General features: G+C 41.1%; 1 protein-coding gene and 1 long non-coding RNA gene across 2 annotated transcripts in view; both read left to right on the top strand.

Annotated features, from left to right (window-relative positions):
- plekhf2 (pleckstrin homology domain containing, family F (with FYVE domain) member 2) overlaps positions 1-8,619 on the top strand; it is a 32,555-nt gene extending 23,936 nt beyond the window's left edge. Inside the window, exon 2 of the mRNA XM_056380870.1 lies at positions 992-8,619. Within this exon, the coding sequence (XP_056236845.1) occupies positions 1,003-1,737 (735 nt within the window). The 5' untranslated portion in view covers positions 992-1,002 and the 3' untranslated portion in view covers positions 1,738-8,619. The remainder of the gene's footprint in view (positions 1-991) is intronic.
- A 2,885-nt stretch (positions 8,620-11,504) lies between these two features.
- Positions 11,505-16,814, top strand: LOC130172952 (uncharacterized). Its single transcript, XR_008828354.1, has 2 exons — positions 11,505-11,873; positions 16,318-16,814. It is a non-coding gene; the product is annotated as an uncharacterized LOC130172952 (long non-coding RNA).
- The last annotated feature ends 1,605 nt before the right edge of the window (positions 16,815-18,419 follow it).

Below are 18,419 nucleotides of genomic sequence, written 5' to 3'. Positions count from 1 at the left end.
GTTTTTACATTTAAAAATGAGACTATCACTGACCTCGGACAGCTGTGGTAGTTTCTGGTGAGAGAAGAGATGCATCATGGGAAAGAACAAATCCAGACGGTGCAACCAAGATGTTGTGGGAAGAGGCGGGGAAAGGGGTGCAGCTAAACGAGTTTCATTGATCGGTTTTATTTGTTTTTATTCCCAGGATATAACACTCAGCAGTGAATAGGACTGTGACTCATTTTCTTCCCCTTGTGTTTAGATTTAAAGTATTTAGCTGAGACCGGAGAATCCTGCTTTGCTCAATAACCTGGTTAATTATCAACGGCTGTGTGAAATATGTAAAATACACCTCTCACAAAGAAATGTTTCTCTCTCACCTCTTTTGCATTTTAAAGCTGAATTATGAAATGAATGAATGAATTACAGTTGAACACTGTCTCAAACTGGACGGGCTTTGAGCCGCTACACATGAAACTAGAAATCGCCTCCTCGTGGTCGTATCCCTCCGCCACTCAGACTAGTTCCAGGTTACATCCCTGTTTATCCAGAGTCAGAGAAAATATGAACCATTTGTGTGAAATTTTGTCATAATTGCTGCATGAAGTCTTGAGTGATTGGTGTTCATGGGAACGTCTGTGCCAAAATTTGAAGGGATTCCCTTCTGAAGATATCGCATACACAGGGCGAAAATCATGTTTTGTGAGGTCATCGTGACTTTGACCTTTGACCTTTAGCCTTGAGCAACCAAAATCGAATCAGTTTGACCTCGTTCCTGCAAGGCGTTACTGAGATATCGTGTCCACGGAGTCGGATTCATGATGAAGAAACATCCAGTTCATGTTCCACATAATGTTATTTAACTGTCACACTGACGAGTTTCTCCGGTGTCATTAATGGTTGATGAGAATTAAATTAAATTAAATTGTTTGGGACGGAGGATCATTCACAGAAAGTCTGAGAGACGATGATTAAACCTCTGTCCCTCTCTCTCTCTTCTTTGCTTCAGGTGAGGTGAAGATGGTGGACCGGCTTGCGAACAGCGAGGCCAACTCCAAGCGGATCGCGGTGGTGGAGGGCTGCTTTGGGGCGGCGGGCCAGCCGCTGGCCATCCCGGGCCGCGTGCTGATCGGCGAGGGCGTCCTCACCAAACTCTGCCGCAAGAAGCCGAAGGCGCGGCAGTTCTTCCTCTTCAACGACATCCTGGTCTACGGCAACATCGTCATTCAGAAGAAGAAGTACAACAAGCAGCACATCATCCCGCTGGAGAGCGTCACCATCGACACGGTGCCGGACGAGGGCGACCTGCGCAACGGCTGGCTCATCAAGACGCCCACCAAGTCCTTCGCCGTCTACGCCGCCACCGCCACCGAGAAGTCGGAGTGGATGAACCACATAGGGAAATGTGTGGGAGACTTGCTACAGAAAAGCGGCAAGGCTCCGACCGGAGAGCACGCCGCCGTCTGGGTGCCCGACTCAGAGGCGGCGGTGTGCATGCGCTGCCAGAAGGTGAAGTTCACACCTGTGAGCCGCCGCCACCACTGCAGGAAGTGCGGCTTCGTGGTGTGCGGGCCGTGCTCGGAGAAGAAGTACCTCCTGCCCAGCCAGTCGTCTAAACCCGTCCGAGTCTGCGAATACTGCTACGTGCAGCTGACGTCGGGGAGCCTCGCGCCGCGGTCAGACTCCATCAGCCGGCCGGGGTCAAAGTTCAACAACCTGTCGGACGACGAGGACGAAGACGACAGCAGTGACTGAGGAACGAACCGTTCCTCCCGGCGGCCTGTCCCGTCCCCTCGCCGAGGAGGAAACCGCTCTGATTCTTCCTCGTTTCTTTCTCCTCCGTGATCGTCGAATCGCGCTCAAGGATTAATTCATGAATTCAGCCGGAGTCTCGTCTACAAACCAAATAATTTTATTTCCTCCTCTGATTCCAGCAGGGATAAACACGGTGATTAATCAATGAAATGTGGAATGAACAGGTGACCGGCAGAACTGTGAGGGAAAAGTCTGCTCATCGCCTCCACTCTGCTCAGTCCGCCCTCCTCTCTTGACTCTTAATTAGGCAGCAATTAGTCACTACAGAACACAATGGTGCTAATGAGAAGCTTCCCTCCCCCCTCTCCTCCTCTTAAGTTAATTTCATCCTCGTCGATTTCCCCCCCCAAGACTCATTTATTCTCATTATTTTTAATTTACTGTCCATGAACTACACGAGGTGACTGCTCTTAATTTCTGCAGGGAAAAAGCAAATGTTTGGGCTCTAACCTTTTTATCTCCTCTATCCTTCAGGTTTTTCTACCAAACGTGGGGCTTTTTTTCTCACACAAGTTTGGTGTTTAGTTTTGTTTTGGGTTTTTTTTTTTCTGCTCGATTTTCCAGCAAAATGTAAAAGCTGAAGCAAAGATCCCTTTTCTAAATAACAAAATTTAGATTTTGCGCTTTTCTAGTCGACTTAATCTAGTTGCTTCTGACAAATCAGCAAAAGCTCGTCTCACAGCGAGTGTGTTTGTCTCTCAGTGGCTGCCCCCCCTCCCAAAAAAAAAAACAAAACAACTAACTCTACCTTCTGCCTATAATGTCACGTAGTGCCTTATTTTAAAAAAAAAAAAAAAAAAAAAATTGAGGTCAGCCTCCAGTAATAAGGTTGTTTGTTAATGAATCCAGGCTGCAGAAACAGGCGTTTCATGAAAGGTTGGCTCTGAAGCACATTACACAGGATGGAGATATTGTTTGTTTTTGGGTTGTTTTTTTTTTTTTTAATGCGTGAGCGTGCAGCAAGAGGGAGAGCAGGGATATTACCAACCGTTTCCTCTTCTTCCAGAAACTACAGAAAACCAGAAACTACACTTAAACCAGGCGTCAATCACTGGTACTGAATAATAATGTGAGTTGTTGAAGACCTGGTGCTGGCTTTGAGATTGAGCTGCTAAAAGGTGTTTAGTTTTTTTGTTTTTTTCGCCACTACAGGAATTTAACAACCTGTAATCTGGAGCCTCCAATGAATAGAACCTGGTTCTAGTTCCTGTCTTGTTTCCACTGGATATGCAGGTCTGACTTTTTCTGCTTTGTAATGTGAAATCAGGGAGGTGAAGCCGAAGAATCTTGTGCAGAACAGACTGAAAATCAAATGCAGTAACGTAGAGTTTGCTGCCAAAGTCGATATGTAAACATGTAAACATCTCTGCCGACCTTTATGGGTGACTGGACCTCATAGAGGAGCCAGCGCACATATTTTCCAAAGGTCAACAATGTGTTGTATGGACCTTTTATGTCGAGCCAGTTTGATGCAGCTCCAGTTAGAAATAGAGATCAGGAGGGGATAAAGTTAAGTTTGCACATGAAAGTATAAAAGAAATAGAAGTAATGCACACTGTACAAGTATGGTACTACACCCATATAAACACCAACAGGCTGCCTCCATCATGACAGGTGCAGTACTAATATACCAACACTACAAAAACATTACAAGGAGCTGTAGTTAAAACAGTAACGTGTGCACCTCAACAATCGGTCAGTTCACAGTCATGGACTCTTTTTGCAGAGAGACCAGCTAAAAACACAAGTCCTGCTCTGTTAATCTCAGTGTTTGCCGCGTTGCAACACCAACTCAGAAACCGGTGGAAACAAAAGCAGAACAGTTACAGGTCGTTAACTTCCTGCAGTGGGAACGGGCTTCGATGTCGTTGGGTGGATGAGGAGTTTGAGGCTGGACGTGAGCAGAGAGGTGATATGAATATAATCTAGAGTAGAGAGCAGCAGTGAGGGTGATTGTGTCGAGTAAATGAATGAAATGCAATAATGAATCATTGATAATGAGTGGAAGCGTTGGGGCCTGCGTTGTGTTTTCTTTAGCAATCGCGCGATCGTGCTGTTGCATCACAGTCTGTGTAATTCCTCCTTAAGCTGAAGTGGATATACTGGACTGAACCAGGAAGTCGGCGTCGCTGACTCCTCCCTGTGCTCAGGTCAGAGGGTCGCGCCGTGTTGCGAAACAAACGCAGAGTCGTTTAACCTCCTTCCCTCCTTCCTTCCTTGTGTCCTCTCTTCCTTCCTTCCTTTTTTTTTTCACTACCACAACTTTCCTTTTGAAAAAGCACAGTCTACTGATCATGTGACATTTGTGTGTGTGTGTGTGTGTGTGTGTGTGTGTGTGTGTGTGTGTGTGTGTGTGTGTGTGTGTGTGTGTGTGTGTGTGTGTGTGTGTGTGTGTGTGTGTGTGTGTGTGTGTGTGTGTGTGTGTGGGCGAGCGTGACCCGGATCATGTGATCAGCCGCTGAAAAACCGGGAATCGAAAGAGGCCTCTGATGAGCTACCTGCAGGATCCAGCTGCAGCTTGTCTCACAGATGTTCATGTCATCAGGTTTAGGAGTTTCTCTTCCCACTGACTCCTCTGAAGAGTTTGGTTCCTTTTTAAACAACCACAGGCAGGAGTGACTCATCTCACACTCAGAGAGAGAGAGAGAGAAAAAAACCACCTGACCTACATTACTGCCGTTCCAAAAATGTGGTTACAGTCTTAAAAGTCAGCATGGATAACCATAGCAGCCAGAAACTTTTAATAGAGTAGAAATTATTCGTTATTTTTCATTTCAAGTCGTCACCCTGGACTTTCCTCGTGGTCTCCAGACGTCTTCACAGCTGCACTCAGGTTTCCTAGTGTCTCAGACCAGGTGTAGGACATGGAAACTACTGGGACTGTCGACCCCGATGGCCGAGCGCAAAACACATGGGCGTAATGAGCCCTGAGCGCCCCCCCCCCCCCCCCCCCCTCCCCTCCCTCCTGTATTTCCTGGAGAGACACTTTCAAATACAAAAAAAGAATTAAAGGGAAACACACACTCGCGACGTCTTGGCTTAACCCAGATCGTCCTTACACACCGCCGTCTCAACATGGACGCACAGAAACACGCCGCTCCTACACAGCAGAGCTCGACAGCAGTCGTCAAATGACATCTACAATGACTGTGTGTTGCTTTTAATATCACGGCTGTGTCTCAAATCACTCCCTAATCACTATATAGTGCACTTTACTTCCTGTCGTGCTTTTTATACGGCCTCAAAAACTCCCACAGTTTTTGTTTTTTTTTGGGGGGGGGGGGGGTTTTGTGGCACAAAATCAAAATTGTTTCCATTGGATTTCCTCTGGACACTGAGTGAGTAATTGTGTGTTATCTAGTTGGTACGGAGGTGATTTGGGTCACAGCTCTGGACTCGGTGCAGACGGAGGCGTTGATTAGATCTGAAGTAAATCTGTTCCGTCGCACCGCAGAGAGAAACTCCTTCAGTGCAGACGGCCCTGTCGCACCCGGCTGGATCTGAAGCGCACTCTCAGTCGGCTGTGATGATGATGAGGATGAGGATGAGGATGAGGATGACGAGGACCTTGTGTGTCCCCATCATCATCATCATCATCATCATCATCGTCGTCGTCGGCTCAGTGGAAGAATGTGTTTTTCCAGGCGGGTGGAGAGAGTCGAGCTGTGATGGAGCCTGTGTTCAGGTTTCTCTTTTTATCTGGCGATCTAATGACTGCAGCTCAGGTTAGCGTGGAGGTGTGTGTGTTTATTTTATTTTATTTTTATTTTGGAACGAAACTCTTCAGAGGAGAATTTTAGTGGAAACAGGAAGTGAGGAAATTTTTTTTTTACTGCTTCTTTACCTGAGATGAAACAGGGACGACGTGTGTGTGAGTGTTATCTTGACTTTAACCAGTCGGGGCATTATCACTCCACACAGTCGCTAATTAGCATTATTAGCATTTTTGACGAGGTTGTAGTGACGAGTCTGAACTGCAGCAGAAAGGGATCTTTTTTTTTTTTTTAATGTCTTTTTATTTCTTTAGATTTACGTTGCTGTTAATGTTCATGTTACTGCAATAAAAGCAACATAAGTGATTGGAGAAATTAACAGAGTATTGATCACTAACCAGCTGTCCTTTATACTCACTGTGGCCGAGGTGCTGACGGCGGCGGCGGCACGGAGCCCGGCCTCAGGTTTGCTGTGGATTGCACTCAACAAAGTCGGCACATGGACTCTGATCGAGGTCGAGTCGTGACTTCGTACTGTCGGATCCACGGATGTGTTAAAATGAATCTTTTAATCCTGTTGATTTTTTTTTTTTTTTTTTTTGTACATTTGTACAGATTTGTTATGGGTTGTTATGTTTTTGGTTTTTTTCTTTTTGTTGTACAGTTCTGATCAATTCTGAAATGACGCTGTGCTCAGCTCTCCTCCTCCTCATCCTCCTCCTCCTCCTCCCACTCCCTTTTCACACAGAGCACCATTTTAACAGAACAGGTGGAAATTCAGCATCAGGTAGAATCCTGAGCTCAGCGGAAACATCTGTGTTTAACCACATATGTATTTGAACCGTGCCGCTTCCTCAGGGAGGTCAGAGGTCAGCAGCAGCAGCTGGAGGGGTCGAAGATATTTCAGCAGGGTCGGAGGCTTGAACTCTGCTCCTCCAGATTCAGTGTGTTTACATGCGCTTTAGTAACCAGGTTACAGTCAGCTGATCTCTCAAACATCATGTCAACCTGATTTACATGTTTGCACAGGACAATATCTGCAGGCAGCAGCTGGATAAACCAGACAAAACCAGGCGAGATTTTAAAACAACTGCATGTTGCTTCTAAATTTGTTAGTTTCCACCATCGACTTCAAACATGTTGATATCGTGAGGAGAAGCTTAACGGCTCATTCTGCTCTGACACTGACAAACCAAAATAAAGCAGTTCAAATAAGTAAATAATCCTTTCAAAATAAAGTTAATGGCAGAGCAGAAATCTGATTACACATTTCCTGTGTGTGTGTGTGTGTGTGTGTGTGTGTGTGTGTGTGTGTGTGTGTGTGTGTGTGTGTGTGTGTGTGTGTGTGTGTGTAACCTGGTTTCTGAACACACTGTTTGTCTCCTCACAGCTGAGTGATTCTGCTGAAAACACTACAAACCCTCCAGATGTTTGTCTGCTCGACAAACACAAACCGAACCTGAAGCCGCTGTCGTTCTGAGTCAGAGGCGGCTTTTCAATGACGGCGTCCAGCTGTTTGTGTGTTCACGCTGCGAGTTTGACGAAGCGTTTTTAATTTTCATCTTTTTAACGGCAAAGCTTTGATTGAGTGTGCGACACATGCAGACACATTGTATTGGTGACGGCTTTGATTTTCGTTGTTTGTTTTAATAGCCGGGCGACAAAACAGGTGCTGATAAGGTCACATTAATAAACAGAAACAGAGAAGGAGGAGAAGGTTCAACCCTTCAACCTCAGAGCCGAAGTCATTTAACTTCTTCAAACATCACTTTCTTTCTGTTATCTTTACAATAAGTTTGTCTCCTGCTGCGTTCAGTCGATCCCTGTCGACTCCCAGTCTGAAGATGAAGTGACATTTACCAGGTGGTAAATACTCATGAACTCACGGAGAGAAAAGAAACAGGCTGTAAATAACAAACGTTCACTGATGTAAACAGCTGTTTGGAGCGTCTGCGTGATGTGAATTTTCTTCTTCCTGAGCCGGAGACGGGGGAAAGTTTGCGGAGGAGACGTTTGCAGTCGTGCGGGTTGTTGTAAGTCGACTCATTTCAAACACTAAGTCATTACAGCCTCTTCTGCAGCTTCTGCGTCAGCTGACCCCCGACAGGACCGAGGTGTCACATGCTGCTGGTTGGTTGCAGTGAAATAATCCCTCTGCATCTGAACGTGAACACAAGTTATAATCAGACTGATTATCAGGCTTTTATCCGTCAGTTTAACCTCTGACACCTGAAGCCTTGTCGTTGTTTCAGATGAATTTTCCTGCTGATAAATGTTCAAACTTGACGAGTTGACAAGGATCGACTGAACTAAACCTGCAACTAACGATTGATTACTTCATTAACTGACGATGAAAACGATCAACAGTTGCCCAGAGGAAACGGTGATGCTTTTAAGTGTCTGATGAACAGTCCAAAACCCAAAGAGATTCAATTTACATATAAAGCAGGGAAAACGGCAATTAGTCCAAATTATACTCGCATGAAAAACAGTAAATGACCTGATGATAATTCGACTTGGACTGAAATACATTTGAATAAATTTGGTGGTTTGGAGTCGGTGTGCAGCAGGAAGTCTGTTATCAAAACAATCTGATGATTGGCAAACTAGTGGGTCAACTAATCGTTTCAGCTGGACCCTGAACGCATCATGAACTGCGTCAGTAGAAACATGGAGCAGATACTCGTGGTGTCTCTCTTTCTCACGGTGTGAACACACAGCAGCTCCAGGACTCTGATCACTGATCTCCAGAGGTGACGCACCCTCATCGCCTTCGTCATCATCATCATCATCATTATCATCATCATCATCAGTAGTGAGGAGGCGACCTGGGACAGCTGAGAGAGAGGTCGTTGTGTTTAGTTGCTGAGCTGCTCACTTCCTGTCTCATGGATTTTTAATGTTCCCGCTCTTTAAATGAAGGCGGCAGTTTGGTGTTTTTCTTTTTTTTCCTAGTTTTTTTTCTTTGGATGTTTTAATTGTTTTAAATGCTTCTAAAAAAAAAAAAGGGCTTCAATCAGAATGTAACCCAGCATATCATTGTTCAATACTAATTCCTTCAGAAATCTTTAAGTATATATTATATATAAATAATGTATTGCTTAAAGTCCGTCTTGTGTTGTCTTCATTCTTTCATCAGAGTAAAAACCTGTTCAAAACAACTATTAAATATATTATTATAATAATAATAATAATAAATATCGCAATTAGAAACTGGAGAAAATAGATCATTTCATTATTAAAGACCGTTTTGTTAAAATAGAAAAACACTGAACATTTTAATCATTACTTCGAGTCATTATTTATACTTCGACTATTTCCACTTTCTGATACTTAATACTTACTTAGTACTTACTTACTAGTGTCTTTCACTGCACTACATTTTACACTAAAATTACTATATATATGTGTATTTACATATATATATATATATATATATATATATATATATATATATATATAATATATATATATATAGATATATATATATATATATATAGATATATATAGATATAGATATATATATAGATATAGATATAGATATAGATATAGATATATATATATAGATATATATATATATATATATATATATTATATATAGATATAGATATATATATATATATATCTATATATATATATATATATATATCTATATATATATATATCTGCTGCAGGTTTTATAATTAATCACATTGTGGATGAATGTAGAAACTATTCATGGTCATTTTCTTTCTTTCTTTCTGTCTCTTTTTCTTTCTTTATTCTGATACTGAAATGAACTTGACCAACTTTAACAAGACAATTTTTCACATGAAACCATCAGTTATAAGATGTTATGATGTATAATAGTAAGTCACTCAAAGCAGTGACTTTACAAATACATTTACTTGAAGCCACTATATATATATATATAATATATATATATATACACACACACACACACACACACATATATATATATATATATATATATGTGTGTGGTATATAAAATATGAAGTATGATTAGAAACAGGAAGATGCTGGTGTTCTTCCACAGACTCAGATCAGAGCTGTGACTGAGAAGGTGAAAAGCTGAAATTAACTCGTGAATAAAAAAATAAAGGTTCACACACCAACAGGAAACGAGGCCGGCGTCACCTGAGCAACGTGAGCTGGATCTGCTCTTGTTCATTGGACTGTGATTAAACAGAAACTGCTGCTGCTGTGAGAAGCTTCATTTTCCAGGAAATTAATAAAATAAAAAAATAAATAAAAAAGTTGAATTAAATCAGCACATTCAGAAATGACATCATCAGAGACAGGAGGCAGGAAACAGGCGATTTCTTTTTTAAACAGATAAAACACACTGATGAATGACTGCCAAAATAAAATGTGACATTGAAAATAAAAGCGTGAATGATGGATGTTCGGCTGCTGCTGCTCGTGGCAGAGAGAATGAGGATTCATCAGTTTATCCTTCATATTCAGATCCACATGTTCAGCATCTGGAAGCAGAGTGCAGTGAGCTCCGACACCGATGCTGGTGATCAGGTTCTCAGGTTTTACTTGGAGCTTTAAATCAGGTTCATAACAAAGGAAAACTGAAGAAGAAGTTTCAATCCAAGTGTTTCTGATTCATATAAACCAACGTGTCAGCAGGAGCCAATCAGCTGCTCCACATGAACAATCAGTCGTTTACATCAGAGCATCAATATTCACAGAGAAACTCCAAGAGGGAGATAATGTATTTTTCATCAGACGCTGTGAAGACACATGATAAAGAATAAAGGATCAGAACAAATCCCAGATGGAGCGAAGACATCACAAAGGTGTTCAATATTAATTGTATGTTAATTAGATACGGTGTCACGGGGAATCAGATGGACGCTGTCACCGCCGGACACTTCAGCCATCTTGGCCCTTAATGAAAGGAGAATATCACAGTATTTCTCAGTCACATCAGAAACATCTTTCTCATGACGGTTCATCATTTCCTCACACTGGTTAGCATTTCTATTTGTATTTGTTCAAGCTTCCTTTGTATCCACAACCACACACACACACACACACACACACACACACACATATAAACATATATACTGTATGTGATGTGAATTTACTATAATTGATGCTATGTTCTAAGTGTGATTAGATGTTTTTATATTTGTGAATGCATAGTTCCACGTTTATCATTTTCGCTTTGCAGTTATATTTAATGTGAATTTACAGATACAGTTTTTCTTCCAACTGCTTTCACACATTTTCTAAACTACGTCTCATTTTGTTTCAAATCCACAAATTGCACACAAAATGCAAAGTGCCACAAATCTGCTGCAAAATGAAACACTGCATTGAAAACATCTGAATAATCTAATATTCGCATCAAATGCCAAACACCATGTTCTTCCGTTTTCCATATAGGCTTGTATATACGTGCACATACAGTGTTGTAAAGTGACGGGACAGTGATCTGCTGAATGTTGAAACAGATCATAGTTATTTTTCCAGCATGTAACTGTAACATAATGTTGTAGCTGCAGTTTGTGTCTGAACAGTTTTACTCTTCTCTTTTTCTAAAGTCAGTCAGGTTTTTACCAAAACATCAAAACATTTGGCGTCTGCAAACTGAAGCTCTGGTGAAAAGGTTTAATTCATCGAGTCATTTTCTTTTCTTTTCTTTCTCTCATGATGGTTCATCTCAGAGGGATTACCCATGAAGTTATATAATGATGCTTTTAAGTGGGTCATTAATACCGTTAAAATACTTTCTAATTATTGCGCAGATTCATATTTTAAAAACTTGAGTTTGTAACCTGAGTTAATATTTTATTATTTTTGACACTTTTACTGCTTTAAGTTCATTTTATTAGTGGTTTAAAGAGTTTTTATCTTCTCTGGGATGATGTAATCCAGATGTGACAAGATTAAATGTACTGCTTATGGATCTGGACCTGGTAAAATATTAAAAATTAAAAAGCTGTAAAATTGTAATTTCTTGTGTTATCATGAATAAAACTGTGAAAAAAAAAAAAAGAGACAGAATTTACAAAAAATATGTGATGAACTTTTAAAATGCAACACGTGACTGAAGAAGATGGTGGTTTTGAGCACAAACAACAGGAGAAAGTGTAGTTGAAGTTTCCCTGAGCTGCTGGGTCACACTCCCCCGGCCGACAGGGGGCGCTGCAGTACAGAGCTGCTGTCTGACGGCGGGAACTAATGAACCGGAGCAGGAACGAGCTGCAGACTTAAAACTGTTCAATGAAGAGACATACAAGCTGTGATGATGATGATGAAGTTGAAGATTTTAAAGATTCATTGTGAATCTGGTGCCGACGGTGATGACGTAAACAGCTGCGCCAGTCAACACACCTGTTCCACCAGGTGAGTTCCCCACGGTGACCTGGTCACAGGTAAAAACGTGGGTAAGATCAGACAGTTATCCGTGATGGTGGTCCGTCAGATCCGTCAGATCGATGGTTTGCTGATCGATAATCTGTGTTTGAATGAAAATCAGATACTTTATCAGGATTAATCAATTAAAAAAATCATCACTGTATCGATCCAGTCAGTGGTGGAAAGTAACTTTATTAGTCTGAGCTCCTTGTATTTTACTTGTTTTCATTTCCTGCTGCTTTATTTAAAGATAAATATCAAACTTTTAACTCCACTACTTTTTAATTTTCTATTCATAATATGAAATGTGATTAAAAAAAAAACAAAAAAACCCCCCAATAAATTCAATATCAATAAAGGATAAAGTTTCCAATCATAAACCAATTAGTAATAAATATTCACTGAGGTTTGGACCAATGAGATTTGGAGACCTGTAAGATAAAGTGTTTTAACAAGAAGAAATGATCACGTGGTTCATGAGTCTTTATCTTCTCTGAGATTTATCTTGTCCAGATTTGACGAGGTTCAGCCTCTGGATGTGGGAAACAAACTAAAATCTGATTTTTATGTCTTTTCATAATAATAATAATAATAATAATAATAATAATTGTAAAACAATAAGATTTTACAAGAAAAACTAGAATTCGTGGTTGTATCCCTCCACCAACCGGTCGAGCTTACAGTGCTGAATAATGTGTTTTTGCAGAACATTATGATGTCACAGTGAAGTTGACCTTTCACCTTTTGGATATAAAATGTTCATCACTTCATCCTTACAGACATTTGAGTTAAACTGTGTCAGAATTAGAGAATAAACTGTTGAGTTGTGGCCAAAAATGTGTGACATTTAACTTTTGACCTTTGACCTTTGACCACCAAATTCTAATCAGTTCATCTCTGAGTCCAAGTGAATGTTTGTGAATACTTTGAAGACACTCCCTGGGGGGGGGGGGGTGTTACAGGTGCGTCAGATGTTTGTAGTGAGTGATGTTTTCTGACTTATAGTGGAGCAGAGAATAGAAACAATAAAGACTGTTCAATTCATGATTATTTCCTATATCAGTTAATCTGGTGGTTATTTATATTATTAATCTTTTGACTATTAAATGGGTAAAATAGTGAAAATAACGTCCCAGAGTCAAAGACGACGTCTTTAAACGTCTCGTTTTGTCCAAAACCCAAAGTTCATAATCAGATCTGACAAAGAAGAGCATCAAAAGTTTGACATTCTTTCATTAAGTTTGTTTAGAAATAAACTCAAACACTTAATAAAACATCAAAATAGTTGCAGAATAATTGTCTTTCAGCCGACTAATTGATCAATTGTCATTTCAGCTCCTAATTCTTACACCGTTAGATATTCTAATCTGTAACAAATGATCGTATTTGATAAGATTTATAATCTCTTAATTAAAGCTGTCAGATGTTGGTAGTGAGGAGAATGTTTGATGTGAGTGGAGCTCATGTGTAGAGTAACGCTGAGTGACGCTGTTGAAGCAGGATCTGTGGAGTGAAATGTAAATGTGGGTTTTGTGTGAATGAGGACGGAGGATGTTGATCAGAGGAATCAGGTGTCGGTGTGTCCGGAAGTTTCCGTCTCTCTCTCCTGACTTAGAAACAGAAACACTTCCTGCTCCGCCGTCTCCCTCTCTCCAGATGATGATGATGATGATGATGATGATGATGATGTTGTTGAGGTTCTTCAGCTTTAAAGTTGACCCTGCCTGAACCTTCGCTGTGAGCGACAGGTAATCAGAGCGGCCGGCGGCCATTAGTCAGCTGATAATGGAGGATAATGGCCGTAATCACGCCGGTTGTTTTAAGAGGTGACTAATCCCACATCACAGCGCCGCAGGACGACGAAGCTCGAGTCAAACCGCGGCGGCTGGTTCTGATTACAGTCTGACGTTTTTCACACGACGCATCCTGTCGTTTCTGACCAACGTGTGGTCAGACGTCTGATGGACTCATGGACTGTTCATTCAAATTAATCTGCAATTAAAGCTCATTGTCATTATGGATTATTATGAGTAAGTTGAGGATGTATCAGCCTGTTGATTCTCAGTGTAACTCAGTGTCTGAGTCACATCGATTTTCATTCTCTGCTCGGCTCTATCGATTCTTCTTCTTCTCGATTAATGGTTCTTTTTATAAAACGACAGGAAGAAGTGAAAGAAAATCCCAGAGTCCAAGGTGAAATCTGCTCTTTGTTTTTGTTTTTTTATGTGACCAATAGAAAATCAGCAAATCTTCACATTTTATCAACTGGAACCTTCAGATGTTTTGACTTTTTTTCACTTGATAAATTTCTTAATCTGTTTTCAGAATTTGTTGCTGTTGATGAATCTTTTCAGTCTGAGTGGAACAATAATAATAATAAACTGTATTAATAAGTAAGTCTTTTACAATAAGAAACAAAATCTAATAGTACAATAAAGTGAGGCAGATTAAAGGACAATGAGATTAAAAAAAAGAAAGACAGAACATGATGAAATATGTAAATGAAAATAAAAACAGAAACCAGTAAGAAATGTAAAATATGAGCGGATTAATTAAAAGTTAAATAAGTTCCCTGAGCGCCTCTTAAAGCTCTGACAGGTTTTTCCAGAGTTACAAAAAAGCTGCATTGTCTATTTTCTGACTGTGTATTTAAAAGTCTGGAGGATTATAAAACCAGAGGGAATCTGTTCGTGGACGCTGTGAGTTGTTGATTTAAAACACCAGAATGACTTCGGCTGTGCTCAGTGCGTCCTGCCGGGGCGATGCAGTGGATGGTGCGTCCTCAGGTAGATCCGGCCGCGGCTCGTTACTGATTCATCACGTTAAAAACATCCACAATCGATGTTTCTGCTGCGACGTCTGATTAATAGTTCGATAGAGAAAACGGTTCAGGTCACAGCTCTGATAAATATGTTGTAACGTTCCTCATGAGATCGTAAAACACTGATTCAATACTTTATGATCCATCGACATTCAGCCGAGGTTTGGATATTTTCACTGTTTAAATACCTGGGAGGAATCCTGACACCTGAAGAGACTGATGTCCTATTGAAGTCTCCAGTTCAAGGTCTTCACTCTCTCGGGCTCCACAGACATGGACAGATTGTTTTGTAGTTCTATTGATCGGGGGCTGGAGCTTAAATGGGAAAAATTGCAAAGAGAGAAAACAAACTTTTATTTTTTTATTTAGTAAATTTAGCAGATTAAACTCAGAGCTACAATTTAGCTGCGAATGGGAGAGTGAACAGATGATTGTCTTTGTTCTGATGAATGAATCAGTGACAAGCTGCTGCGTCGACACATGTGAAATACACTTCTAACTGTGGCTCTTGTTTGAGCTGAATACATGATGATTGGACCAAGAGGGACACCGTACCTGAAGCTGTCACTTCACCGCCTGTCAGATCTGGATTATGATCTGGATCCATATTACTATCTGGATCTGCACCGAACTGCACAAACTCATAGATCTCAACGCCCTAAATATAAATAAATAAATGAATAATTGAATTGATAAATTGATAAATGAAAAATGTCTCTGGTCGTAATGTTCGGGGAATAGATAAAAAAACATTCCTGGATCTGCACCAAAGTGTTAATGGCTTCGTCACTGGTTCCTCCTCCATCCCTCCGTCAAATTTGCTGCAAATCGGTTCAGTACTTTTTATCCTAATAACCACTAGAGTTGATTCAATTATTCAATTATTTTTGCCGTGACAGTGGTTGTATTAAAAGGGGCGGGGCCAACTGTGTTTGCAGCATCGTTGTCCGTTGTCACGGCAACAGAAGTTACAGAGTTTAGCTCAAAGTTGCAGCCTCATTAAATCACAGCCGTCGTTTCAGCATCGAAATGATTCTTGACTGATTTTGTTTTTCATCGGAAACAGAAGTAGGTGACACCTCACAGCAGTGTGTGTGTGTGTGTGTGTGTGTGTGTGTGTGTGTGTGTGTGTGTGTGTGTGCATGTGCGTGTGTGTGCATGTGTGTGTGTGTGTGGTGTGTGTGTGTGTGTGTGTGTGTGTGTGTGTGTTGAAAACTCACTGAATGCTATTTTAAATGCAGCTGTCTAAACAGACATTATCCTGGTCGGTGGACGGGGGTGGTGGTGGTGGTGGGGGGGGGGGGGTGGTGGTGGTGGGGGGGGGGGGTTTGATGTGTGAACAATGAGCCGTCACTGTGGCGAGAGCGAGCTGTGAACTGTGGGAACACACTGAGTGTTTTCATATTAAAGCTCGATGACGCCGCGCTGAAACTGCTCTGTGTATAATAACCAGTTATTACCCAGAAAGCTCAGCTCTCCACTTCACACTCAAGTCTAATCAAGAGCTCATTCAGAGACGGGCCGGATACACACACACACACACACTCTCACTCTCTCTCTCTCTCTCTCTCTCTCTCTCTCTCTCTCTCTCTCTCTCTCTGTCATCAACAGGCTGAGCAGTCACACACTTTCTTTGAAACGCCGGCCTCCATTTTCTCAGCGAGGGGACGCCTCTCCATTTGACCTCGGTGAAGATTTGAATCTGCACTTTGAACAAAATGTTTGTTTATCTAGATTGGCTGCAGCAGGAACTCGTCTTTGTGGATCCATCTACAAAAACCCACTTGTTTCCACACACACTGAACCCAGAGCTGCGACTAATGACGATGATCGTCCTTGAAAATGCTCCTGATAATTTCCCACAGAGCAACATGAAGTCTTCAGAGATCTTGTTGGTGGATAATCTCTTCAGTTGTTCTGTAAAATGTGTTTGAATGGACGTCAAAGATAAAACCTTGTTGTGTTTAAGACCAAGATCAAAGTAAAACTGTATTAAATCAGGATTAAATTCAGTCCACACTGATGCAGGGACAAAAGGAACCGATCATTCAGAGACACTTGTAGTTTGGTTTCTTTCCAGTCTAATTTCTAATAAAGAATAATTTGTTGTTTGGTGTTCAGTGATTTTTTAGTGATAAAACAAAATCTTGAAGATTTATCACTTTAAAGAATTTATATTTACCTGCAGAAATCAGCATCAAAAGCTTTGGATGACTCATGATCTTCTTCACTCTACAAATCATATAATCTCATATCATATATAAATATATATATCAGCAAAGACGAGCCTTTAAGGTCGTCTTGTCACGTCTCCACGGTGATGAATTGATAAATCTTTAAACTGAAGCTGTGACGCTGATCTGAGTGTTTGTATCTGAAAATCCTGACTTTTTTACCTCTGGGAACAAAATTGTCGTTGTTTGTTGTTGTCATGGCAACTGCTTAACTGCAACTCACACAAAAAACTGGTCTCATACTTTCCTCAGGTGATACGAACATATTTCTTGGTCTGTGTCTTTCCCTGCAGCAACTAGTTTTGAAACCTTTGTAGATTTGAGCTTCTAATATTCAACTGTTGACTACCAGTAGTTAAAAGGGGTGTGTGTGTGTGTGTGTGTGTGTGTGTGTGTGTGTGTGTGTGTGTGTGTGTGTGTGTGTGTGTGTGTGTGTGTGTGTGTGTGTGTGTGTGGTGACATGACAGCGATGTGCCTCTTTGCTCTTTGAGCACAAATTAAATTGTTTTTTGGACCAGAGCCCATCTGTTGAGCCCCAGAGAGAATTAAACTAATGAGCTGCTGTGTTTTTTGGAGAATTAAATCTAGGAGACAGAAACTAAACAAACACCGGTGTCATAAACAGGATCACATGATTTTAATTATGAATATAGCAGCAGGAAAAAAGCCTCTGTCGCTTTACTCTAAAACAGGCTGCAGGAGGAGAGAGGTGCAGCGAGGGTTTGTAAGATTGTCAGTATTGTAGTTAACAGAATAAAACATGGACGACAAACAGCGCGTTAAATTTAGACTGTCCTTCGTCAGTTTTCATCGTCTGCCTCCTCAGGAGCGTCCAGATTTCCATTTATACACGAACGTTGTTTCACAGTCCCGACTCCTCCAGCTGCCTCGGTGTCATTAGGTGGTTCAGACTCTCCTGTTCTGTCAGTCAATATAATTACTGTCTCCTGTGTCCTTTCTACAAGCTGCCTCACTCTCAGCAAGCTCCACACACTCACACACACACACACACACACACACACACACACACACACACACACACACACACACACACACACACACACACACACAGAGCCAGAGTCGATATTTTCTAAAGTTGTCATTATGCCTCCTTTTGATTGTTTACGTCCTATTTTTCCACACTAAAAAAAAACAGAAATCAGTCCAGTACATCATCCTCTATGTGTTTGTTTGTTTGTTTGTTTGTTTGTTTGTTTGTGGATGGAGACACAAAGTAACACAGTGTAACAGTCTGAAGTCAGTAGAGCCTGGTCCAGTTCCTGCAGGTCTTCAAACGTCATAAAGGATTGAATTCATCATCCATTCATTAGCTACAGTTCAACCATTGATGGTTATTAGGTGTACCTAATAAAGTGGTCAGTGAGTGTATATTCACCTTGAAAATAATTGAAACTACAAAATACGTTTTGATCATAGTCTCTGTGACGTCACTAACAGGTTTCTGAAGCTCAGAGTGAG

The sequence above is a fragment of the Seriola aureovittata genome, chromosome 7, assembly GCF_021018895.1.
Source record: "Seriola aureovittata isolate HTS-2021-v1 ecotype China chromosome 7, ASM2101889v1, whole genome shotgun sequence".
NCBI lineage: Eukaryota > Metazoa > Chordata > Actinopteri > Carangiformes > Carangidae > Seriola > Seriola aureovittata.
Note: the sequence above shows the minus strand (reverse complement) of the source record. Positions and strands in the feature narration are given on the sequence as shown.